The 25314-nt window shown below is 39.6% G+C and overlaps 3 protein-coding genes across 3 annotated transcripts in view; all 3 read right to left on the bottom strand.

Annotated features, from left to right (window-relative positions):
• Positions 1 to 7510: 7510 nt before the first annotated feature.
• Positions 7511 to 23508, bottom strand: LOC147320303 (uncharacterized). Its single transcript, XM_086307623.1, has 3 exons — positions 21997 to 23508; positions 17185 to 18494; positions 7511 to 7743 (listed from the first exon to the last, which is right to left on the bottom strand). Exons 1-3 carry the CDS (start codon positions 23388 to 23390, stop codon positions 7511 to 7513), a joined length of 2937 nt encoding a protein of 978 aa, XP_086163749.1. The 5' UTR covers positions 23391 to 23508.
• A 114-nt stretch (positions 23509 to 23622) lies between these two features.
• LOC147320302 (histone H4-like) lies at positions 23623 to 24995 on the bottom strand. The gene has a single exon (XM_086308187.1). The coding sequence runs from the start codon at positions 24993 to 24995 to the stop codon at positions 24546 to 24548; it is 450 nt and encodes a 149-aa protein (XP_086164313.1). The 3' UTR covers positions 23623 to 24545.
• Positions 24996 to 25310: 315 nt separating this feature from the next.
• LOC147320301 (histone H2B 1/2) overlaps positions 25311 to 25314 on the bottom strand; it is a 575-nt gene continuing 571 nt past the window's right edge. Inside the window, exon 1 of the mRNA XM_086308193.1 lies at positions 25311 to 25314. This exon is cut by the window's right edge and continues 571 nt beyond it. The gene's annotated coding sequence lies outside the window, so the exon portion shown is untranslated.

The following is a 25314-nucleotide window of genomic DNA, read 5'->3' as shown; positions in this document are numbered from 1 at the left end:
GATTTGATATTGAAAATAATATAAAAGCAATAAGATATGGTTTGTTTAAAAAAAAGATGAGTGGAAATAAAAAGAAGATTGTTTTGATTGGTGATGTGCATTATAAATGTATACATATGGAAAACAAGGGCTAAAGGGATATAGAACAAAAAATGATAAGTAGTTCTGTAGTATGTAACAATATTGTAGCGCACCTGAGGAGGAGGAAAACGACTTGCCGTGGCCGTTTTTATCATTGTTAAATGTAAAACAATATAATGTGAATACTTTGTGCATGGTGTTTATGTGATGTGTATTTGTAATTTGCGATTTTGATATTTAAATAAAGTATTTTAAAAAAAAAAGCAAGGGTGGTAAGGGTGGTGGACTTGGAGTTATGTAATCATGCCCCCGTGTTCACCACTACCTTTTGCATCTAACTTCAACAATTTATGGGTGAGACTTAAATACATCGGAAACGGGGATCCTCCGTCCCGTGATTATGTTGCTGAAGAGTTACTTCTACAAACAACATGGGTGAATGTACAAGACATTTATTCCTTCATTGCTCTGCCTAATAAACAGGACTTTGAGCTGTGCTTTACCCAAGAGGCGCCTTTACGTCGCTTCCTGGAGATATCACTTTCCAACGCATCGCACCCAAAATGGAAAGACTGGCAGTAGTGGTGTGCAGATTGATATTGAAATATCGATTCCTCCAATACCAGTTAATTATGTTCTAGAATCGATTCTCGTATTAAAATATCGATATTTTATAAATTCTGCGTAAATGTATATTTTATCATTAATAGGAACATAATGGAATGAAATTATACCACTGGGATCGTCGAAATTGTAAGGAACTATTTCCTCTTCCGCCTTTCATAGTCATCTGTGAAATACGGCTGTATAAATGTGTCGCAGACCCTTGGCGTGCAGCCATGCACACTCAAAACAATGGCCGACCGCAAGCGAAGCCATGTGTGGACATATTTTACCTCCACAAACAGCCAAGACGCAGTATGTGATGTATGTGGGAAGACAGTGAGGTGTTGTGGCAACACCACTAACCTCGTAAAACACCCCAGAATTAATCATAACACAGAATATGATGAGCTCATGTTGAGGCGAACCGAAGAGGAGGAGAGGAGAAGGTGCTGCTAGGGCGAGACAGACGTCTCTCGCGGAGTCCTTTAGTGCTGCAGGCAGGCACTATCCAGGTACAGAGGAGGAAAATGTAGGGTACATAGGCTAGGTCGCATTAAAATATACAGAGTACTTGCAGTAAAACAGGAATTGTAGTCTTTAAAACATAAAAATTCAGTTGAAGATTATTTCATACATAAGAGAAACATTTTATAGATACTATTATTATGTATTAGTTTTATTATTATTTTCACTCAGTTTAATTTTTTTGACTGATAGTTATTTGAATATTTTAAAATGCAGGTATTGACGAACTTATTTATTCCTTTAATTGTGTATTATACTGACAATTTCATTAACACAGCATTCTATTTAAAAGTATATGTAAACTATCAATTCCTTTCCCCTTGGGCTATTTTGTCAGACTGCATACATAGATGATTCTAAAAAGATTAAAAATTCAGTACAGTATACCCCATCTTTTGTTTTGTCCTTTGTATTTTACTTTTTATGTAGATGATTCCCCAAGAGCAGCAACACTCACTAGATGCCTTGTAGCGATGATTGTGAAGGACCTCCAGCCTCTGTCCATAGTTGAGGACCAAGGTTTCCAGGGATTTTTGAGAGCTCTTGACTCAAAATATAAACTCCCAGGAGGAAAACCACTGACTGAGACTCATCTTGTAAATTTGTTTGATGAATGTAAAGGCAAAGTAAGAGCATATTTGCAAAATGCTTCCAGTGTTGTTCTCACCACTGATATGTGGACCTCAGTGTCCACAGAGGCCTATTTGACTGTAACATGCCATCTCATTGAAAACTGGCAAATGAGAGAATTTGTCCTGGAAACTCCTTCCATGGGCAGCATACAGCAGATAATATCACCTCAGCAATTAAGCAAATCACAGAAGAATGGGGCATAACTGAGAAGGTGGTTGCAGTTGTCACAGACAATGGTGCAAATATGGTTCCTGTAGTGCACAAAGCTGGATGGAGGCATCTTCCATGTTTTGCACACACACTGAATTTAGTTGTAAAGGACAGTGTAAAAGCTGTCCCAGAAGTGGTGCAGGTGCTGGAAAAATGCCGTGCGATCGTGTCCTTTTTTCACCACAGCACAAAGACTACAGAGAAGCTCAAGGATAGTCAGCAACAGTTGAAAGTGGCAGAGCACAAGCTAATTCAGTCAGTAGATACCCGCTGGAACTCTGTCTTTTACATGTTGGAGCGGCTCTGTGAGAAAAATGAAGCCATGACCACAGCCCTCTGCCTTTTAGGGAAGAATGTATTGTGCTTAAATGTGGGAGAATTATCGCTGATCAAGGAAACAGTTGATGCACTACGGCTGTTTGAAGAAGTAACACAGGAGGTTTCATCTGAAAAACATGTTTCAGTCTCCAAAGTTATTCCACTTGTGTCACTCATTCACAGGGCTGTAGCAGCCTGTGAACATCAGGGCAGCGCTTTTTCCACACAACTGGCACAGCAATGCCAGCGCAGATTCAGGGGTATTGAGAGCATTCACTGTCTAGCTGCAAGTACATTTCTGGATCAGTCAAAACACACATCTCCACACTGAAATGCAAGAAGTCTATCAGAGAGGACAGTCTGCTCCCACTCTAACTGTAAGCTCAACACCTACTGTTAGCTCTGCCGCAGGGCCTTCTACTTCAGGGTCTATCCCGAGTCCTCCAACCGCAGGTCTAGCTGCAACAAAAGGAGGGATATGGACAGATTTTGACATGCAGGTTGTGTCAAGCCAACATCAGTGGTCAGCTTCCAGTGATGTACTCATTGAATTATGCCAGTAAATAAGGAGATAAGGATCCATTGGTTTGGTGGCAAGAGCATGAACAAACCTTCCCATCCCTAAGCAGACTTGCTGTGAGACACCTAGGAATCGTTGCTTCTTCTGTACCTGCAGAGAGAATCTTTTCAAAAGCAGGAGAGGTTGTGAGCAAAAAACAGAGCAGACCTAAAGGGAAAACTGTAAGTATGCTGTTGTTCCTAAACAAAAACCTCTGAATAAGGGAAAGTGGTACTGTCAAATGTTTTTGTTGAAATGTCAAGGAAAGATAAATGTTAAATGACATGTTAAATTACGTGTTGAAATAGCACACAACTTCAGGTTTTTTTATTTGTATATAATAATTCTGCATTATTAGCACGAGCAGCACGCTCCGTTTTGCGCAACTATTTTTAAATCCCGGTAGCTCTGCAACCACGTAAGCTAGCGCAAAAAATTTTTTTGCATATGAAACCGGAGGAGTTGTACTTAGATCTTATGCCATCAGCTTGTCCTCGGTCACGGTTTCCTTCCACATATAGCTTTGCAAAAACTGCATAAAAAGCACTTGCAGCAACAAGAACATAATATTCCAGAAACACGCTTTGCCGATCCGATCAGCTGCTTGTAACACTTCCTACGTCCATCAGCGCGAACTATCGCATGTCCGCCATGACCTGCCCGAAACCGGAAGTGACGTCACTTTGCAGAAATGTAGTTTTTTACCATCAGGGCCTCATGAGCCTATACTGGTGGTTTTAAAAGTTATGTTTGACTTTCTGATTTTCTGTGTCGTTTCTGGGATGCACTGGTATCGCACATCACTAACTGACAGGTGGAGTCTTCTGTCCAGGTAGAAGTGGTGACTCAAGCCAGTTGACAAATTCGGGGCCCCTATAATGGCAGGATTATCTACCCTGCCCAAACAGTGAGGTGTTTCACTTGCCAATATCCAGATCACCAGGCGAGAGAATGCCCAACAATTAAATGTTGGAAATGTGGTGATTTGGGTCATAAGGCTAAAGACTGTCATAATGAAAGTGAATGCTCCCTCTGTGGTGTGAAAGGGCACACTTTCTTTAAATGCCCCAAGTCCTTTGTTAACATACTGAAATCCTCCCAACAACCTCGACCCTCAGACACTTTGGTTTTTCCTTCTTTGGAGGAACCTTCCCAAGCAACAGACGCCCCCGTGACTGCTCAAGAGAGAGAAGCTTTGTGCCTTCAAGAGATGAGATTAAAAACACATACGGATATAAATGAATTAAATAAAGTGTGGAACCCTGGCCATTCAATAATATCAATAGGGGAAGACAGCTTGACAGAGTGGATATTTTCTTCAAAAAAGATACAGTGAATATGATCAAAAGTAGAAACATAATAACGGGACGACTCCTCCTTGTTGATTGCTGTTATTACAGGCAAAAGCTGCGTTTTATTAATGTATATAATGCACCCGATCGAACGAAAAAGATGCAATTGCTGAAAAAAATGTATTTGTTAGAGATTGGTTTTAATATTATTTTATGTGGAGATTTTAATATTGTTACTGAAGCGACTGACAGGATATCCAATGTTGAGTTTAGAGAATCGCGGCGAGAAAGTAAATTGTTGGTTCAAATTTCCTGTTGCTCCCATGAATTTTTGAACTATTGGAAACTGAATACATCTTTGTTAGCAGACGGGCTGCTTGTGTCTGAAGTTAAATCTGAAATTAAGAAAATATTACATCGTAAGATTTTTACTGCCTCTTTCTTGGAACTTCGGGAACTTCGGGAACTTCTTGAACGACGCATGTGTAAATTTTTTATATTTAAAGCGAGAGAATTAAATCATGCTAAGAATATGAAATACAATGAAGAAGTAAGTAGATATATATATATATATATATATATAAGAAATAAGAAGGAGAAACAAGGAGAGGAGGAAAATCAAATGATATCTCTTAAGGAGAGTACTGATCGAGTCAATAGAGAAGTTTTATTTAATATCTTGAGATGTACTGAATTTTATGGGAATAACAACTATATGATTCTAAATAATCAAAAGAAACGTGGAAATGATTTCATTGTCTCAATTAAGGACAAACATGGAAAGTCAGTTTTTAAAGAAGAAGGGAAAAGACAAGTTATTAGGGACTATTGTTCAGAGATGTTTTCACCCATAGTTACAAACAGTGACGCTGTTAACAATCTTCTAAGTGAGGTTGAACCATTAAATTCTGTTATTTATGAAACCTTGGTTGGGGAAATTAAAAGAGAGGAAGTGGAATCAGTAATTGATCAACTTGGCATATTTGCTGCAAGTTGTTTTACAAGTAAATTTTGGGTTGTCAATCTTATATTTTCTTTTATCCCATTGGTTGATGTAAACCTATTGTTCAATCAGATGTAAGTAAGGTGTGATCTAAGTGAGGCGAAAGAAAAAAAAAAAACAACACTAACTAAGCTGGTGAGAGTCGGCAGCTGCACATTAGCGGAGGAGGTTGTATACCAGAGCTAACGGGAGAATAGTTCAACAATAGCCGTGGATGCAGAGTCTACGTTCCTGTTATGGACTGTTTTACCCTGTGATGATGGACCGAGAGGAATTCTCTGGACCCTTCTGCTGTGGATAGGATTTCCGTGGTTTCGTCCGAGTGTCCTCAGCAACCCGGCCATGCAGCTAATTCCAACCACGTTGCCGAGTGGAGGCCGCATGGTCACAGACCGAGCCTGCCCCTCAACTTGCCTTCGCAGTTAGCCCAAAGGATTTGTGAGTAGACTTGAGCAAGGGCATTTTATTTTCTGCTTGTTTAACAAGTGAAGCAGCCATTTATGTGTTTTCTGATCCCAACGAGCCCAAGCAACGACCAGGTCTGCAACGGTTTCAGTATATGAGCTCACAAAGGTTACAAATTTGAACGGAACTTAAAGGGGAGTAATTTGGATAAATGCGTTTTCTAAAACATTGAATGTGAGTTGTGAAGAAAAAAACACCCAATTTAATTGTAAGGAAACAGTTTAGAACTTGAAATATTGTATTTATTTTATTTAAATCATATTTTATTTGACTAAATTTTACATTTTGAATTTAAAGTTTTGTGTTGTGTCATAATTATTATTTACAGAGTTTATAAGTGGTAACGGTTACTAAAAAGTGAAAAGGGGCTTAACACATTAATCTTCACTAAGAATAATGGATTTATCTAAACAGAACTCACTGTTTCCACTGAGTGGAGGCACCACCAATATTAAAACTTCTAAGTACAAAGGTTAAAACTGGTTAATTATTGTTTCTCCTGTTTACCAGTAAAATTAAGTGACGTACCCAGGGCCCCCGCTCATAGTACTATCACCACATTAACCGAGGGTTAATGTTAGGATGCCTGGGTCGTTGACCCAGGGTTTTTGAGTTTATTATATTATTTATCATTTCTAGTCTTTGGTTTCTTTGTTAGAGTCATGTCTTATGGTTTATGTCTCTGTGTAATCCTTAGTTGCTGTCTCCCCTGTCTGCTATATCCCCGTGTCCAGTCAGTGTCTGTGTCTGCCCTGGTCCCACGTCTCTGTTCCCTCTGTTGTAGTGCCTGCCTGTGAGTCTGTGTCTGTAAGTTCAGTCTGTGTTATGTTTCCTGTTTTATTTTGAAGGTCCATGTCTCATGTTAATGTATCTGGTTTTGCTTCCCCAGTTTCGTTAGGCCTGATTTGCCCCAGCTGTGTTTCCCTCCTGTTGTCCATTCCCTGATTGCTCCCTCTGTGTATTTAAGCCCTGTGTTTCAGTTTGTCGGTGTCATGATCTACCCTCATTTATGCTGTGTGGGCTGCCTGCTTGTTTATAAGTTTATTTGCATTTCTGTTATGTTTTGCCATCCAGCAATAAAAGCTCAGTTTGAAGTACACTTTTGCCTGCTGTGAGTCTGCACTTTGGGTCCACTACTCCTGCCTGCACACAGCGACACTTGACAGAAGATTGCGACCAGAACATGGACCCAGCAGATGTTGAACTGCACAAGCGCCGGCAGGTAGCTCTCTCCCAGCTAGAGGAGGAGCTCCGGTGGAGGCCATGGCTCACCCCCGACTACGGGCACATTTTTTCATGGGACTCGTTTAGCTCTGGGGGGGTCCCCAGAGTTGCCATGCTGCTTCGCCTGCACTTGTGCTACCTACACTACAAGTGGGAGGTCTTCGTTTAACTTCAGACACACATTTCTTGCTGGAGCCACAGCGTTGCTCCTCCCGAGGAAAGCGGCGCCCACGCCACCGTCATATGGACAATTCTGAGCAACTTGTGGTGGTGAGTTGAAATGACTACCTTGCCCACACTCCTGAGCCAATAAACAGAAAGGACTATAATCTCACCTCAGACACCTTCGGGATCTCTTCTCGCGATGATGATTTGGATTGGAAGGCCAGTTTTGGTTAGCGCCTCACGAGCTAGTTAATGACAATATGCATTCCTCTGAGATTTTTAGTCCTAATACTGTTCATCGTGGTGGAAATAAGCTAAAGCCCACTTTTGCCAAGTCTGTTTTTTTTTCTAAACCTGGCCACATAAAGTCTGAGACTGAAAACTGTTAAATCAAAGACTGAGACTGCTAGACGTGGTGGTGGTAGGAAGCTAACAAGCATTTTTAGATGAGTCTGTTTGCTGAGCCTGCTCCTTCACCCCGTTGTGTTCCTGCTCCCAGTGCAGCTCAGGCCCAGCATTCCCCTGCACCTGTTTCAGTGCTTCGGGTGGGGGAGGCTGAGGTCCACCTGGTCCCTGCTCCAGTGTCCAGGCCGGCTGAGGCACTGCCTGTCGCTGCACCCGTACTAGCTCCTTCTTCTTTTGTTCTAAAGTCCTTCTCAGGTCTGTAAGGATATTTTTGCACACAGCAACACTATCTATCATTTTTTGCTCAATGACCACCTTGGCTCTAGTTTTCCAAATGTGGGTGTTAATGACACACATAATAAGCCAAAAGAGGAGTCTTTTACTGTCATTTTTTTTCTTTAAACAGACCATATTTTATAGCTTGTATGTTATCAATTTCAAAACCCATTTTAGTCATCTGTTGTCTGATTTCTACTGTTCTATAACAGGATAACAGTAAATGTTCAAGGGTTTCATCTTCGACACATCGTGGCATTGGACATTCTTTGGTGGTAACATAACAGCTCCACTGCACCACCGCTCTAACGGGGAGACGTCCAACAGAAATCAACCACACCGTATCTCTCATATTTTCAGAGATTAATTTGTCATATATATATTTTTAACTACTAACAGGTATTCTTCTACGCCCACGCCCTTATATTTTATCTGTCCTTTATTTTTACTATTAATTATATTGTATACTTGTTTAGTGCATACTTGTGTCCAGTTAATGCTCAAGTCTTTCCACTGTTCCGTAGTGTCACCAAAAAGGAGCTTATAATAAGGTATATTGGATCTAGCCCTACCTTTTAGTTTTCCCCATTGTACTTCGTTACCTCTAATCCACGGAGTTCCCCTATTAAGAGCGCTAAAAACATTTTTAATAAAAGGAATTCTCAAAGTGATACGGAGATCTGGCGCACCCAATCCACCACACTCTTTGCCTTTATACATTAAGGTTCGTTTCGTTACCTCACGGTTTGTTCCCCATATTAATTTAACACACAATTTGTTTAAAAGTAAAAGTGATTTCTGAGGAGGAAAAACCATGGCAAGGAAGAGAAGTTTAGATACTATATGGGTTTTAACTATATTTACTCGCGCTTTATAGTTAGTATTTTTATTTTCCCACTTAGCAACTTCTTCTTTAATTTCACATTCCTTTTTAGACCAGTTTGACAAACAGGGGTCCCCTTTGTTGATCCAAATTCCCAACACTTTCATTTCGTCATTTACTTGTATGTTTATTTTCGGCTTTTGTAGTGAGGAACCAAACCACACGCCTTCTGTTTTTTCTGGGTTTAATTTAGCCCCTGATGCCAATTCATATTGTTTGAGGTGAAAAAACAACCTGTCCAACTCATCCTGGTTCCTAATAATAACTGTAACATCGTCGGCATAAGTCACTCTATAGCCATCATTAAAACAGTAACCTTTAATATTAGTGTCTTTATTAATTAGTTTCAATAAGGGATTGATGGCTAAAACATAGAAAGCAGCGCTTAGTGGGCATCCCTGTTTCACTCCACAGGAAGCATGGAATTGTTCGGTCAAACTTCCATTTACCTTAACTTGTATGATGGATTTTTTTATATAACAATTTTACCATGGCGATGAAACCATCCGGCATCCCATAGGCTTTCATAACTGCCCATATATACGAATGAGAAAGATAATCAAATGCTTTCTTTTGATCTAAGCCAAGAATAAAAAAAGTCAGTCTCTTCTGGAGTATATTACCTGATTTGATTTGATTTTGATTTTATTGATTAGCATTCAAATTCAAATCTCAGTGAAAACAGTGGGGAAAAAAAAAACAAACAAACAGTGAAAACAGAACAAAAATCTACCATAAAGAAAGAAAGCATGAGACAAGGCTAATCAAAAGGTATTGGCTGAAGCATTTGCTTATTACGCCAACCCTTTTCACAAAATATCTTTTTGTATGCAGCTCCTGTACACAGGGCTTGAAGAAAATAATAAAACAAAGCAAAAACCAAACAAAAAAAAAAAAAAAAAAACTTTCCACCTTAGATAAGTAACTACATCAAAGCAAAAGAATCAAGAGGGTTGGTTTTTTTTCTCCTTTTTGCTCTTTTCATTCTTGATTTATATATTTTTCTATTACTCTATTTTTAAACATGTTTTTAAACAAGGAAAATGAACTACACCTTTTTAAATCCCTGTCAGAACTATTCCACAGGTTACCTCCTCTAACAGAAACACATCTCTGCTTTATATTTGTCCTTATCTTGTTTTTTTTTTTTTTTTTTTTTAAAGAAATCTGTTCCCCTTAAGTCATATTGACTCTCTCTGACTTTGAACAGCTTCTGAGTACTGGGGCAAAGCAAGTTATTTTGTGCTTTATACATTATCTGTGCCATTTTATATTCAACTAAATCATAAAATTTCAGGGTATTCAGATTAATAAACAAAATGTTAGTTGGTTCTATATAGTTTGATTGGTTTATAATTCTTATAGCTCTTTTTTGTAACTTGAAAATATGAAGAGTGTTCGTTTTATATGCATTAGCCCACATCTCCAGACAGTAAGTCATATATGGAAGCAACAGAGTACAATAAAGTGTGTATAATGTTTTTTTGTTTAGGACATGCTTTGTTTTATAGAGAATAGCAATGGTTTTTGACATTTTTGTTTTCACGTGGTTTATATGAGACTTCCAACTCAGCTTATCATCAATTATCACTCCAAGAAATTTATTTTCGTACACTCTTTCAATTTCAATTCCATTAACCCTTATTTTAGATACATTTTTCATTTGTCTAGTGCCAAAAATAATCAATTTTGTTTTCTTTATATTTAATGATAACTTATTTACATCAAACCAGTTTTTTAATATATTTAACTCCTTTTCCGCTGTAGTCAGAAGCTGTTCTAAGTTTTTACATGAGCAGTACAGAGTGGTATCATCAGCAAACAATACACATTTTAACAGTTTGGAAACACTACATATGTCATTTATATATAATATAAATAATTTAGGGCCCAGCACAGAGCCCTGAGGAACACCACAAGTTACCTTCAACTGCTTAGATTTTACATTATTGAATTCGGCATATTGATATCTTTCATCCAGATAACTTTTCATCCACTTGTATGCTATCCCTCTTATGCCATATCTCTCTAGTTTATTCATTAATATAGATCAATTGTATCAAACGCCTTTTTTAAGTCTATAAAAACACCAACAGTATATTCCTTATTATCTATTGCATTAGATATCCCTTCAACAAGTTCCATCACTGCCATTGAAGTGGACCTTTTCACTCTAAAGCCATATTGGTTATCACTTAGGAGATTATGCTTCTCAATATATTTATCAAGTCTATTAACAAATAACTTTTCTAAAATTTTTGAGAACTGTGGGAGTAGTGATATTGGCCTATAATTGGTAAACTGACATCTCTCTCCGTTTTTATGGATTGGAATAACTTTTGCTATTTTCATTTGTGAGGGAAACACACCAGTTTGAAAGGACAGATTACAAATGTATGTGAAAGGTTGCACTATATATTCTATAATACTTTTAACTAATATCATGTCAATACCAAAACAGTCAGTGGACTTTTTATTTTTAAATGTCTTCACAATGTTAATTATTTCTCTATGAGTTACAGCACCAATAAACATGGAGGACACATTCTGAGTAATATGTTTATTTAGGTCGTTATTATTTCTTGACTCTGGAATTTCTTTTGCTAAATTAAAGCCAATATTTACAAAGAAATCATTAAATTCATTTGCAATGTCTTTAGTTTTATCAAGCACAATATCTTTATCTTTTTTAAAATAATCTGGATAATTCTTATTTTTTGAGCCCTTTTTGATTATACTGTTTAATATCCTCCATGTTTCTTGTGTGTTACTTCTACTTTGCTCCAATAATTTGTGGTAATATTCTTTCTTACTTGTTCTTATAATATTTACTAATCTATTTTTATATAACTTGTACTTTATTTCAGCATCTTTTGTCCTCTGTTTTATGAATCTCTTATATAGATTATTTTTCTTTTTACATGCATCTTCTATCCCCTTTGTGATCCATGGCTTATTTGATCTGTGATGCTTTCTAGTGATTTTCATTAAAGGACAGTGTTTTTCATATAGTGAAATTACAGTTGATAAGAATGCATCATACGCACTATTTGAATCTTCATTTGCAAAAACCTCATTCCAATTGTGTTCCTTTAAGTCCACCTGGAGGGCAGCAATGGCTCTTGTTGTTCTATGTCGTATCATATCAAATATTTGATTCTTTTGTTTAGTTTTAATCCCAAAATAATTTTGAAAAATTGCAAAAACAGGAAGATGATCGCTTATATCAGTTATAAGAAGTCCACCTACTATTTCATGGTCAATTTTATTTGTGAATATATTATCTATCAATGTAGCTGTATCAATTGTTATTCTACTTGGTTTTATAATTACAGGGAAAAGGGAGTTACTATACATTGTATTTATGAAATCTGTTGTTTTCTGATGTCCATTTGGGTTTAGCAAATCTATATTAAAATCACCACAAATTATTTGCACTTTTTTATCATTTAGGTTGCTAAACATAGCAGCAAGTTTTTCATTGAATATCTCAAGGCATGAACCTGGTGTCCTATAGATGCAACTTATAATTATATTGTTAGCTTTTTCAACATGAATTTCAATAGTGACACATTCCAATATGTTATCTATGGTGCTTGACATGCATTCAATCAGACTACATTTCAAAACTTTATCTACATATAAAGCAACACCGCCTCCTTTTTTATTCACCCTGTTCATTGTAAATAATTCGTATCCTTCCAGTCCCATTTCACTAACTTTCTCATTATCGAGCCATGTTTCTGATATTGCAATTATGTTAAACTTTTTTTAACTTACTTAAACATTCTGTAATTTTAGAAATATTTTATACAGGCTTCTACTATTGAAATGTATGACCGACAATGCATTTGCCATTTTAATATTCACATTGAATTGGTCATCTGTATAGTACTCACAAGTATTATTGGTGTTACTGTAGAAGTGGGTATCTGGGTCAATGTTACTTTCAGGGTCATGCATGTTGTGCTCTGCATAGTTAAACGTTTTGAAGTTCGTTTTCTCAGCGTGTGTGGCAAAATAACCACCTTGACAGTCCTTTTCATAATCAAAGTCTTCCTCTTCAATATCTCCGAATGGAAACCTATAATCTGTGTCCAAACTTGTCATTTATGTGTTTTTGTTGTTGTTGTTGTTTCCATTGTTTTTGAGCCATAAGGCCAGAAACACTTTCCATACCCATTGTTCATTATCCAATCGTCACTTTTCCAATAGATTCCATAGCAGATTCCTGATTATTTATATTGCTCTAAGTCTTTGAGTTCTCTTATCATCACAACTTTCGCTTCTTCGGGATTGCCATTTAGTCTTATCATTACTTTGCAGTTCCTCGTCCATGTCGCTTGTATCTTATTTTGTTTTCTCAGGCTGTGCCTGTCTTGAAATTTCAGCAGTCTTTTTCGTTAAATGTTAAATGTTCATTTAAATACACACCAGGGTGGACAGATTATCCCACATCTGGCGACCTTTTATAGCACATGTCTGTTCCCTCACAATAATTTTATCTAATATATCTTCTAGTCTATTCATTATTATTTTAGCTAATATTTTATAATCAACATTCATTATTGTTAATTGTCTATAATTATTTATATCACTTTTATCACCTTTTTTATATAATAAACACATCAGGCCAAAATAGAAAGACTCACATAATACTCCTTTTTCAAGCCCTGAATTCAAAGCTGAGGTTAAAAGTTCATTTACTTCTGCTATACCCAACTTGTAGAACTCAGCTGGGAGACCATCTAAACCTGGAGTTTTATTGTTATTCAGTTGCTCGATAGCAGCTGCAACCTCTTCTTTTCTTATCGCCCCAAGGAGTGAATCAAAAACAGAAGGTTCAAGAGGTTCAATAACACTTAACAATGATCGTAAAGCATTACTGTCTGAAGGTAATGTAGAAAACATGGAAAGGCATTGTTCTCTGACAACGTATCTTTTCTCGCTCTCATTGGCGGTTAATTTTCCACTTCCATCTCTAATAGAGGGGATAAAGTTGCTACCACGTCTCCTCTGACCAGTGACAATCGCAAAGTCAGTGTTTCCGTTTTCATCACACCCTGCTGTTATCTGCATATTAAATAATAATTCTTTATTTATCAATTCTATTTCTTTTTTCAACTCATCCATCTGATGTTCCTCTTCTTCGTTTCTTTTTTTATACTTTAAACTTATATATGCTTTTACATCTTCATTATATTTCATATTCTTGGCATGATTTAACTCCCGACATTTAAATTTGAAGAAATCTTTCAATCGGCTTTTAAGCAAATCCCACAGTTCTATCTCAGAACTTACCAGAACTCTTAATTGTAATATTTTTTTAATTTCACATTTTAGTTCTTGTATTAGCGCCAGATTCCTCAAACACGCTGTATTTGATTTCCAATAGCTTTTAGGATAGTCAAGACCACACTGTATTGTGGCTTTAACAATCATATGATCAGATAGATCAGTCATATAGGTGTCATAGTTAAGGGCGTGTATTGAAGAAGAAATATAAATCCTATCTATTCTAGTCTTGACATTTGTGTCAAATCTAGTAAAATGAATCTTTGTGGGATGTAATATTCTATAGAGATCTCTAAGGGAAGCATCTGCGCAAACCTGCGCTAAAAATTTACCTTCACGATTGACCTTAAAAGGTGTTGTAGCCACTCTATCACTTTCCTCTGTTACAATATTAAAATCGCCACACATTATTAAATCAAAACCCACTTCCAAGAGCTGCTTCATTTTCTTTAACAGCCTCATTTTCTTTGTCCTTTCAGGTGCAGTATAAACATTGATGATCCGCATCTTCTGTCCATGATAAAAACAGTCAACTAAAAGGCGCTCCGTCTCTGGGCTGGGGCCCGGGCCGGGCCTCGGGGGCTTGGGTCCTGGTTGGTGTGTTGCCGGGGTTGTGGGCGGGTGGGTGCATGGGGGCCCGGCCCTGGAGCAGGGTGCCGCCGGTGCGTCGAGCCGCCTGGGGGGCTCTTCAACTGGTGGGGGGGATGGTCACATCTTGCAGGAGCTTTCTTCTCTTCAGGAACTCTCTGCAGGAGGGGGAGATACAGGAGAGGTGGAGGAAGATCTCAGCCTGGGCGTTTACCGTCTTATGTAGTCTGGAAGATGTGTGGATGGTGGGGTGGGTGCAGTTTTCTCTGTGGTGGGGTTGGGTGGACTGTCCAGGGCTCTGTGGAGCCGGAGGGCGCTACTGCACTGGGCCCCGGTCTGATGGGCCTGGGCCCCCCTTCCCTGGCGGGTCGCGAAGGGTGGGAGTGCCTACTGGGGTCAGCGGGGGAGCTGGCCCCAGGGAGGGGTTACCTGCCCCTCCCTTCCTTCCCTCCCCATCTCCAGCTGCCTCCCTCTTCCCGCTCCTCCACAACCACCCACACATGCAGGGCCTTGGAGTGGGGGTATGTCACCAGGGTGCAGAGGAGGCTACCCCCCCCCCCCCCCCCCCCCCCCCGTCCCCTTCTGGCTGCCTCTGCCTCAATTTTATCCCACAACTTAGACATTCACATTATTCACACTCTCATTACACATACATATAGGATCTTGGGGGTGGGCACAATCACGGAGTCCAAATCACCATCAGGGTGTACACCTCACCCCTGACGTCGTTGCCCACCTCTCAATTTTAAATACACTTAGTCATTGAGGGCTAGCAGGAGGGACTATGCGCTTACCTGCTGCTCCTTGGCAGGTAGCTCCATGCCCTCCTGGGTTTTAATTGCACCTTAGAACACACATGCATCAACACTACAATGAGCGGGTGGAGGGAGGTTTGGAGTCTTCTCTCACCCCCATTCTCTGCGGCCTGCTGGAGCGGGAGGGCTAGTAGGAGGAGTTGGCCATCCGACTGCGGTCTGGGGTGTGGGGCCTCCCTGCTGCTGCGGAGTCGGGGTGGTCTGCCTCTCCCCACCGCAGGGAAAAGGGTAACACCACCTGGGTCTGGGTGCAATTCCCCCCTCCAGGGGCAAGGGTACCTAGACCCGGTTTGTAGAGTACGCTTGGGGAGTGTGATTGTGTGTACAGCGTCTCTTTATGTCTGTCTCCACGTTGGTTGAGTGTGGAGTGAGTGCATAAGAGAGCATGAGGGTGGGAATGGATGTTTGTGTCTGTGTGTGCCTGTATGTCTGTGTCTATATGTCAGGTTGGGTATCAGACGCCACCTCTCTGGGGACACCTCAGGCCCTCCAAGGTTTGGAGGCCTATCTCCACCCACCACCACTTCCCCTGCCGGTGGCGGACTCCCTCAGGTGTCGGTGTGTTGGTGGTTCTTTGTGTCTGGGGGTGGGCGTCCGGGTACACACCGGCTCACTCCTTGGCGGCCGCTTGTCGGGGCCTGGGGCCTGGGGCTCGCTCGGGCCCCTTTGGAGGTGGGGTGCCCCCGGCCTCTCGGCCTGGGGCTCGGTCACTCAGGCACAGCTGGGGGCCGGCGGAGCTCACGGGCGCGTCACTGCAACTCCCCCTGACTTCTGCTCCGCGGCTGCTGGGCGAGCCCTCATCTGGGACTCTCCTCAGCTCTTACTGGAACAGTGGCGCGGCTGCCCCTCTGTTGGTCTTCCATGGTCTCTTGTGTTCTGGGGGCCTCTGGATGTCTGGAGTTTTGATCTCCTCCATACCCGCTTCACACCCTGGAGGACGGGGCTGTGGCCCCCCCACACTCCCTAGCAGATCATTACATGGAGAAACCTTTGGAATGCAAGCATGCTGATCCACACAGGTATGCACACATGGGTATTCACAGACGCGGACTAAAGCTTTCTTGGCTGCTGCCTCAAAGCACACTGTGCGCTGTCTATCTTGCGTGCTGCACAATATCGTTTATTATTTAGTAAATATTGATATCTATGACTAGCTAGTTTATTGTGATGGTGCTTTGTTTTCTCTATTATTATGTTGCTCTTTGTTGTTTGCTGTCTCCTCTGTTTGTTTTTTTTTTTGTTTGTTTGTTTTTTCTCCATACAGGTGACCCAGGAGTTCTTTTTTTTTTCTCTCTCTTCCCCCCCCTTCTCACCGTCTTTTCTCCCCTTTGGTTTTCTTTCTTTCTCTCCCCCTCTTTCTCTCATTCATTCCCCCTGTCCTATTTATTAAAAAAAAAAAAAAAAAAAATGACAAAGGATGAACTGAAGCTCTGCTATCACGTAATGTCGCATACTGCTGTTTCTGATGTCATTTAGAAAAAAAAAAAAAAAAAACTAAAAGAAGTCTTCCAGGGATAATGTCTCTTCATTTTATTATATTCACATTTGAGTCTTTAAAACAGATACCAACTCCATCTGCACTATCCTCCCCGATTGAAATTATTGAGTGCCCCGGACACCACATTTGAGTTAGTGCAGATATATCATTGTCACTTTTCAGTCTCATCTCTTGTAGACAGAGAATATCATAATTTAGCTTTGATAAATTTTCAACTTTCCTTTTTCTTAGTCTTTCTGATTGTAACCCTCTAACATTCCATGTTATTATTTTAAGAATACTCATATTTATGTAGTAGGAGGTTATTCGGTAGAGGGAGGGAACATTGTAGATTCAACATTACCTTGCGGAGGGCTGGATCGATCGTCTTTTCTCTTATCTCTGCCATAAGACGCCATCGAGACACTACTTTTCCTTCCTCCTGTCGTTGTTTCATTGACCAATTCCTTCATCGCAGGATGCTGTTTGTTAAGAAAGATCCCTATTTGTGGATCCACATCATCTTGTCCTGCAGGATCATCCGTAGGAGAAATCTCCACAGGAGTCGAAATGGGTGATTCTTCACTATCACTTGCACTTAGGTAGCTTTCTGACGAATATTCATCCTCGCTTTTCCGTCGCTCGTCATCGCTCTCACATTCCACATCAGAGGTCTGTGAGAAGGATTGGTCTCCTGGTTCCTCTCCACCTCCAACTGCCATTTCTTCGAGTTGTCTTGAAAGCGTCAAATCCTCCTTTATGTTGTTATTGTGTGTCTGCGGCTCCGTTACTCCCGGAAGATTTGTTGTGTTACAATTACCTGGTTCTTGTCCTGAAGCAGCATCTGAGACAGCCAATGGATTTATTAAGGACACATTTCCATGTGTGGGCCTTTCTTGTAGCGGGGCTGGATTTGAAGCTACTGACAGCGCTGAGGTGGTTGGAAAGTTCGTGCGAAAAGCACTCGTGGAGGGCTGCTGGGAAGCTTTAGTCATATTTGCAAAGGATTTGGAACATTTAAAGAAAGTGTGTCCTTTCGCACCACAGAGGGAGCACTCACTTTCGTTTTGGCAAATGTTAGCCTTGTGGCCCAACTCACATTTCCAACATCTGATAGTGGGGCATTCTCTCGCCTGATGGTCTGGACCTTGGCAGATAAAGCACCTCGCCGATTGGCCAGGATAAATAATCCTGCCATTGTAGGGGCCCAACGAGATGGAATTAGGGATGGAGATTATATGTCCAGCTTCATCTCTACGCATCCGAACTTTGTATTTTCGGACTCCGTACCAGAATCCGAATTTATCTACTGGCTTGACTGGGGGTTGAAGAATCTTGCAGTACCTTTTAAGATATAGCTCGATGTCTTGGTCTGGAATCCTTCCAGTCCAGAATTTAACAATAAGAGTCATTACCTCTACCTGGACAGAAGACTCCACTTGCCAGTCTTTCCATTTCGGATGTGAAGCGTTGGAAAAAGAAATCTCCAAGAAGCGACGTAAGGGCGCCTCTTGGGTGAAACACAGCTCAAAGTCCCGTTTATTGGGCAGAGCAATGAAAGAGTATATGTCCTGCACATTCAGCCAAGATGTTTGCAATAACAGCTCTTCAGCAACATAATCACGGGTCGGGGGATCCCCGTCTCCGATGAATTTAAGTCTCACCCATAAATTGCTGAAGTTTGAAGCAAACGGTAATGGGGCATACGGGGGCATGGTTACAATACTAATAACCCTTGCCACCTTTGCTTTTTTTTTTTTTTTTTAAAAATCACTTTATTTAAATATCAAAATTCACAATTACAAATACACATAATACAAGCGCCATGCACAAATTATTCACATCTTATTTTACATATTACAATAATAAAAGCTCCCACGGCAAATCATTTCCTAATTTCATATCTCTCGTTTTTCTTCTTCTCAGCTCAGTGACAATGTTTTTACATACGGTGAAACTACTTATCATTTTTTGTTCTATAACACATTTAGCTCTTGTTTTCCATATGTGGACATTTATAATACACATCACCAACCAAAACAATCTTCTTTTATTTTCACTCATCTTTTCTTTAAACAAACCATATCTTACTGATTTTATATTATTTTCAATATTAAAACCTAGTTTTTCCATCCTCCTCCTTATTTCAACCGTCCTGTAACACGATATCAATAGATGATCAAGAGTTTCGTCCTCATCACAATTCTCCATAGGGCATTTCTTAGTTGTAACGAAGCAACTCCACAGAACCACAGCTCTTACTGGGAGACGTCCGACAGAGATAAGCCACACTGTATCTCTCATGTTCTCGGATATTACTTTGTCATATATGTTTTTAACTATTTTCTGATTTTCTTCTTTTTCCACAGCCTTATATTGTATCATACCTTCATTTTTTTTAGATTGATTTTATTATATATTTGTTTTGAGTTTAATTGTAAAAGATTTAAGTCATCCAATTTCCACTGATCCACAAGATCCCCAAACACAAGTTTAAAGTATGGTACTCCCGTTCGGGCTCTCCCTTTCATTTTTTTCCACAAAGATTCCTTCCCTTGGATCCAGTGGGTGCTTCGCTCAAATGCGCTATATACATTTTTTAGAAAAGGAATCATCAAAATAATGCTAAGATCTGGCGCTCCTAATCCTCCATTTTCTTTTCCTTTATACATTAATTTCCTCTGTGTTACTTCGCGGTTTGTCCCCCAAATCAATTTGGTACACAATTTACTTAATTTAATAACAGTTTTGTGAGGAGGGGGAAAGACAGTAGCCAGAAACAACATCTTTGAGACTACGTGTGTTTTCACAATATTCACACGCGCTTTATAGTTTGTATTTTTATTGTCCCATTTAGCTACTTCGTTTTCTATTTCGATCTTTCTTTTTCCAATTCAAAAGACATGGATCATTTTTAGTAATCCAAATACCTAAAATCTTCATCTCCTTGTTAGTTTTTAAATCAATTACAGGTTCTTTTAAGTTTTGTCCAAACCAAACTCCTTCGGTCTTTTCCTGGTTTAGCTTAGCACCAGAAGCTTGTTCGTATTTTGTTAGCAAATCCTTAAGTATTGATAGCTCCTTTTGATCTTTAATAATTACAGAGACATCATCCGCATAAGCAAGGGCTGTCACCTTGTAGGTGTCATTTAGGATGTATCCAGTAAAACGGCTATCACTATTGATTGTTTTAAGTAACGGATTTATTGCTAGAACATATAAGGCTGCGCTTAAAGGACATCCTTGTTTCACTCCACATTCGACATGGAAGGGTTCGGTCAGTCTTCCGTTTACTTTAATCTGGACAAGGGATTTTTTATATAATACTTTAATCATGGAGATGAAGGTTTCAGGCATATTATATGCTTTCATTACTTCCTACAAATAAGAGTGGGAGATGTAATCAAAAGCTTTCCTTTGGTCGAGACTTAAAATAAAAAAATTCTGTATCTTTTCTACTGTAAATTATTTCACGCAGAGTACATAAATTATCCCACATCAGACGACCTCTTATTGCACATGTTTGCTCTTTTTCTATAATTTTATCTAATACCTCTTCAAACCTATTCATAATTATTTTAGCAAATATTTTGTAATCAACATTCATTATTGTCAATTGTCTATAATTATTTATATTATCTCTTTCCCCTTTCTTATATAGCAAACACATTAATCCATTATAAAAGGAGTCACCCAAAGTTCCCTCATGCATGCCTTCATTAAAAACAGTGGCTAAAAATTTGGATATTTCATTCACAACTATTTTATAAAATTCGGACGGAAGCCCATCTAAACCAGGGGTTTTGTTTATGTTTAACTGACTGATCGCACATTCTACCTCCTCTTTAGTAATATTTCCTAAAAGTGAGGTATATTGGATGGAGTCCAGAGGCTCTATTTTACTTAACAAATATTTTACTGCACTTGTTTTTGTAGATAACGGAGAGAACATATGGGCACATAGCCTTCTGATAACTCGCCTTTTATCTACTTCTTTTACGAAGGAGTTTCCTCCCTCATCTCTTATAGAAGAAATGAACTCATTATTACGTTTCTTTTGGTTAGCACCAATCATATAATCTTTATTACCATTTATATCACCTCCCATTGTTTTTTGTATGTTAAATAATATTTCATTATTTACTTTTTCAATACTAACTCTAAGTTCTTCAGTCTGGTTCTCTTCATCCTCTTTTCTAAATTTTTTATTCTTCAACAATATGTATTGATTTACTTGTTCGTTATACTTTATATTTTTTGCATAATTTATTTCTCTACATTTAAATTTAAAAAAATTTCGCATCCGTTCTTTCAGTATCTCCCACAGTTGTATATCAGATGTTGTGAGTTTAAGTTGCAAAACTTTCACAATTTCTACCTTTAATTCCAAAACTAGTGCCCCGTCACTTAGACAGCTCGTATTTAATTTCCAATAAGTGGAAGGGGGGTCAGTGCCACACAAAATCGTAGCTCTGACTACCTTATGATCAGAGAAATCAGTTACGAAATCATTATATCTTAAAGCTACAATCTCGGAAGATATATAAATCCTATCTATTCTAGTTTTAGAGGATGAGTCAAACCTTGTAAAATGAATTGTCTGAGGGTTTAAGATCCTATATAAATCCCTAAGAGATGCGTCATTACATACTTGTGTAAGTAATTTGCCTTCCCTGGACTCTTTGAAGATCGTACTAGCAATCCTATCATTCTCTTCCGTAACCATATTAAAATCCCCACATAGAACAGTATTAAACCCACATTCCAACAAATGTCTCATTTTCTTTAGCAATTGCATTTTCTTTGTTCTTTCTGGTGCGGTATACACATTAATTAACCGAAATTTTTGACCACCATACTGGCAATCAACAAGTAACAGCCGTCCTGGTATTATATCTCTTTTCTTTATGATGTTCACATGAGTGTTTTTGAAGAAAAAGCCCACCCCGTCTGCACTATCTTCCCCTATTGAGACTACTGAGTGGCTTGGACCCCATAATTTAATCAGTTCTTCAACATCTTCCTTGGTTTTCAATCTTAATTCTTGTAGGCATAATATGTCATAGTCCAGTTTTTGCAGAAAAAGCACTTTCTTCTTCCTTAGTCTTTCTGATTGTAACCCTCTAACATTCCATGTTATTATTTTAAGAATACTCATATTTATGTAGTAGGAGGTTATTCGGTAGAGGGAGGGAACATTGTAGATTCAACATTACCTTGCGGAGGGCTGGATCGATCGTCTTTTCTCTTATCTCTGCCATAAGACGCCATCGAGACACTTCTTTTCCTTCCTCCTGTCGTTGTTTCATTGACCAATTCCTCCATCGCAGGATGCTGTTTGTTAAGAAAGATCCCTATTTGTGGATCCACATCATCTTGTCCTGCAGGATCATCCGTAGGAAAAATCTCCACAGGAGTCGAAATGGGTGATTCTTCACTATCACTTGCACTTAGGTAGCTTTCTGACGAATATTCATCCTCGCTTTTCCGTCGCTCGTCATCGCTCTCACATTCCACATCAGAGGTCTGTGAGAAGGATTGGTCTCCTGGTTCCTCTCCACCTCCAACTGCCATTTCTTCGGGTTGTCTTGAAGGCGTCAAATCCTCCTTTATGTTGTTATTGTGTGTCTGCGGCTCCGTTACTCCCGGAAGATTTGTTGTGTTACAACTGCCTGGTTCTTGTCCTGAGGCAACATCTGAGACAGCCAAAGGATTTATCAAGGACACATTTCCATGTGTGGGCCTTTCCTGTAGCGGGGCTGGATTTGAAGCTACTGACAGCGCTGAGGTGGTTGGAAAATCCGTGCGATAAGCACTCGTGGAGGGCTGCTGGGAAGCTTTAGTCATATTTGCAAAGGATTTGGGACATTTAAAGAAAGTGTGTCTTTTCGCACCACAGAGGGAGCACTCACTTTCGTTTTGGCAAATGTTAGCCTTGTGGCCCAACTCACCACATTTCCAACATCTGATAGTGGGGCATTCTCTCGCCTGATGGTCTGGACCTTGGCAGATAAAGCACCTCGCCGATTGGCCAGGATAAATAATCCTGCCATTGTAGGGGCCCAACGAGATGGAATTAGGGATGGAGATTATATGCCCAGCTTCATCTCTACGCATCCGAACTTTGTATTTTCGGACTCCGTACCAGAATCCGAATTTATCTACTGGCTTGACTGGGGGTTGAAGAATCTCGCAGTACCTTTTAAGATATAGCTCGATGTCTTGGTCTGGAATCCTTCCAGTCCAGAATTTAACAATAAGAGTCATTACCTCTACCTGGACAGAAGACTCCACTTGCCAGTCTTTCCATTTCGGATGTGAAGCGTTGGAAAAAGAAATCTCCAAGAAGCGACGTAAGGGCGCCTCTTGGGTGAAACACAGCTCAAAGTCCCGTTTATTGGGCAGAGCAATGAAAGAGTATATGTCCTGCACATTCAGCCAAGATGTTTGCAATAACAGCTCTTCAGCAACATAATCACGGGTCGGGGGATCCCCGTCTCCGATGAATTTAAGTCTCACCCATAAATTGCTGAAGTTTGAAGCAAAAGGTAATGGGGCATACGGGGGCATGGTTACAATACTAATAACCCTTGCCACCTTTGCTTTTTTTTTTTTTTTTTTTTTTTTAATCACTTTATTTAAATATCAAATTCACAATTACAAATACACATAATACAAGCACCATGCACAAATTATTCACATCTTATTTTACATATTACAAAAATAAAAGCTCCCACGGCAAATCATTTCCTAATTTCATATCTCTCGTTTTTCTTCTTCTCAATTCAGTGACAATGTTTTTACATACGGTGAAACTACTTATCATTTTTTGTTCTATAACACATTTAGCTCTTGTTTTCCATATGTGGACATTTATAATACACATCACCAACCAAAACAATCTTCTTTTATTTTCACTCATCTTTTCTTTAAACAAACCATATCTTACTGATTTTATATTATTTTCAATATTAAAACCTAGTTTTTCCATCCTCCTTCTTATTTCAACCGTCCTGTAACACGATATCAATAGATGATCAAGAGTTTCGTCTTCATCACAATTCTCCATAGGGCATTTCTTAGTGGTAACGAAGCAACTCCACAGAACCACAGCTCTTACTGGGAGACGTCCGACAGAGATAAGCCACACTGTATCTCTCATGTTCTCGGATATTACTTTCCACCTTTGCCGCGTCCACTCATTTTCTCGAAGCCGTGTAGAAACACTACATTACAACATTAGGAAATTGCTGCGGTGCTTCAGTGCAAACATACTGTTATAAATTAAGCTTAAATAGACCTGAAAATAAATATGAGAATAAGAATTAAAAGTGCTAAGTAGATAGATATATACATGAGTGCAGGTGGTGATTAGTGCCAAACATGGAATGATGCAGCGCCAGTCCAGGATGAACCCTGCCTCACAACCAGGAATAACCTCCAGAGTCGGACACTATTAAAGAACAGTGTAGTTACCTTATTCACCTACTCAGATTTCATATTATAGCTCTGAACACCAATTAAAACAAGAGCTCTTATTTAATAGAGCCATGCGTTATCGTAACATAAAGCCTTCCACCATCTAAAATGTCAGCATATATGTCCAGAGCAAAAGAACATAAACCCATATAATCAAAGGGTACAACATCTACAACCAAAGCTCTTAAAGGGAGGTGTGTGGCTCTTAAAAGAGCCGTTGAGTTCTTTCAGTTGGTGTGAATGAGTTTAACCGCCGAAGCCGTACAGAGTGCGGCCCTGTCTCTTCAGAGCGTACACCACGTCCATGGCGGTCACGGTCTTCCTCTTGGCGTGCTCGGTGTAAGTGACGGCGTCACGGATCACGTTCTCCAGGAACACCTTCAGCACACCGCGAGTCTCCTCGTAGATCAGACCCGAGATACGCTTCACTCCGCCACGACGAGCAAGACGGCGGATGGCGGGTTTGGTGATTCCCTGGATGTTATCGCGGAGAACTTTACGGTGACGCTTGGCGCCTCCCTTTCCGAGTCCTTTGCCTCCCTTGCCCCTTCCACTCATGGTTATAGTTTCTTTGACCGAACAAAGACGAATGAAAGTCAGTGACACAGGTCCTGTGTCTTTATGTGTGCTCTGAGGACGTAAAAGAAAACGGTACGAACGAGTCCGCCCACTCTTCGGTTGTCCAAATGTTGACATTTTAATCTAGTTCACTTTAAAAAAAAAAAAAAAAAACCACATGATCACTAGAATCTTTAGTTCATATTAAACACTGATCAACTGTAAAACGCCAAGTTTTTTTTCAAAGTATATTAGGTAGTTCGAAAAATATATATGAAGTGCACTAGTCTGTAATTCGCTCAGTTTGGGATAACAAAACATTAGATGTGCTTTGTGGTCACGCACAATGTACATTGTGTATGTATAACGCAACTGAAGGGAGGGGAGAAAACACGCGCACACACACACACACGATATAATCGCGCTGTTTTACAACATAAAACAAATACTTGATTTT

Source organism: Aulonocara sp. 'chitande type north' Nkhata Bay, linkage group LG10, assembly GCF_057382095.1.
Source record: "Aulonocara sp. 'chitande type north' Nkhata Bay isolate Kocher_YH1m ecotype deep benthic linkage group LG10, A_spYH_male_GT1.1, whole genome shotgun sequence".
Lineage (NCBI taxonomy): Eukaryota > Metazoa > Chordata > Actinopteri > Cichliformes > Cichlidae > Aulonocara > Aulonocara sp. 'chitande type north' Nkhata Bay.
The sequence above is the reverse complement of the archived record's forward strand: the minus strand, read 5'-3'. Positions and strand labels throughout refer to the sequence as shown.

Coding starts and splice junctions, on each gene's coding strand:
- LOC147320303 (XM_086307623.1), bottom strand. CDS start 23,390: ATGCCCCCGTATGCCCCATTACCTTTTGCTTCAAACTTCAGCAATTTA. Junction 18,495..21,996: donor TTCCCTCCCTCTACCGAATA/ACCTCCTACTAC, acceptor TTCAAACTTCAG/CAATTTATGGGTGAGACTTA. Junction 7,744..17,184: donor TCGATCCAGCCCTCCGCAAG/GTAATGTTGAAT, acceptor ATATCCTTACAG/ACCTGAGAAGGACTTTAGAA.
- LOC147320302 (XM_086308187.1), bottom strand. CDS start 24,995: ATGTCAACATTTGGACAACCGAAGAGTGGGCGGACTCGTTCGTACCGT.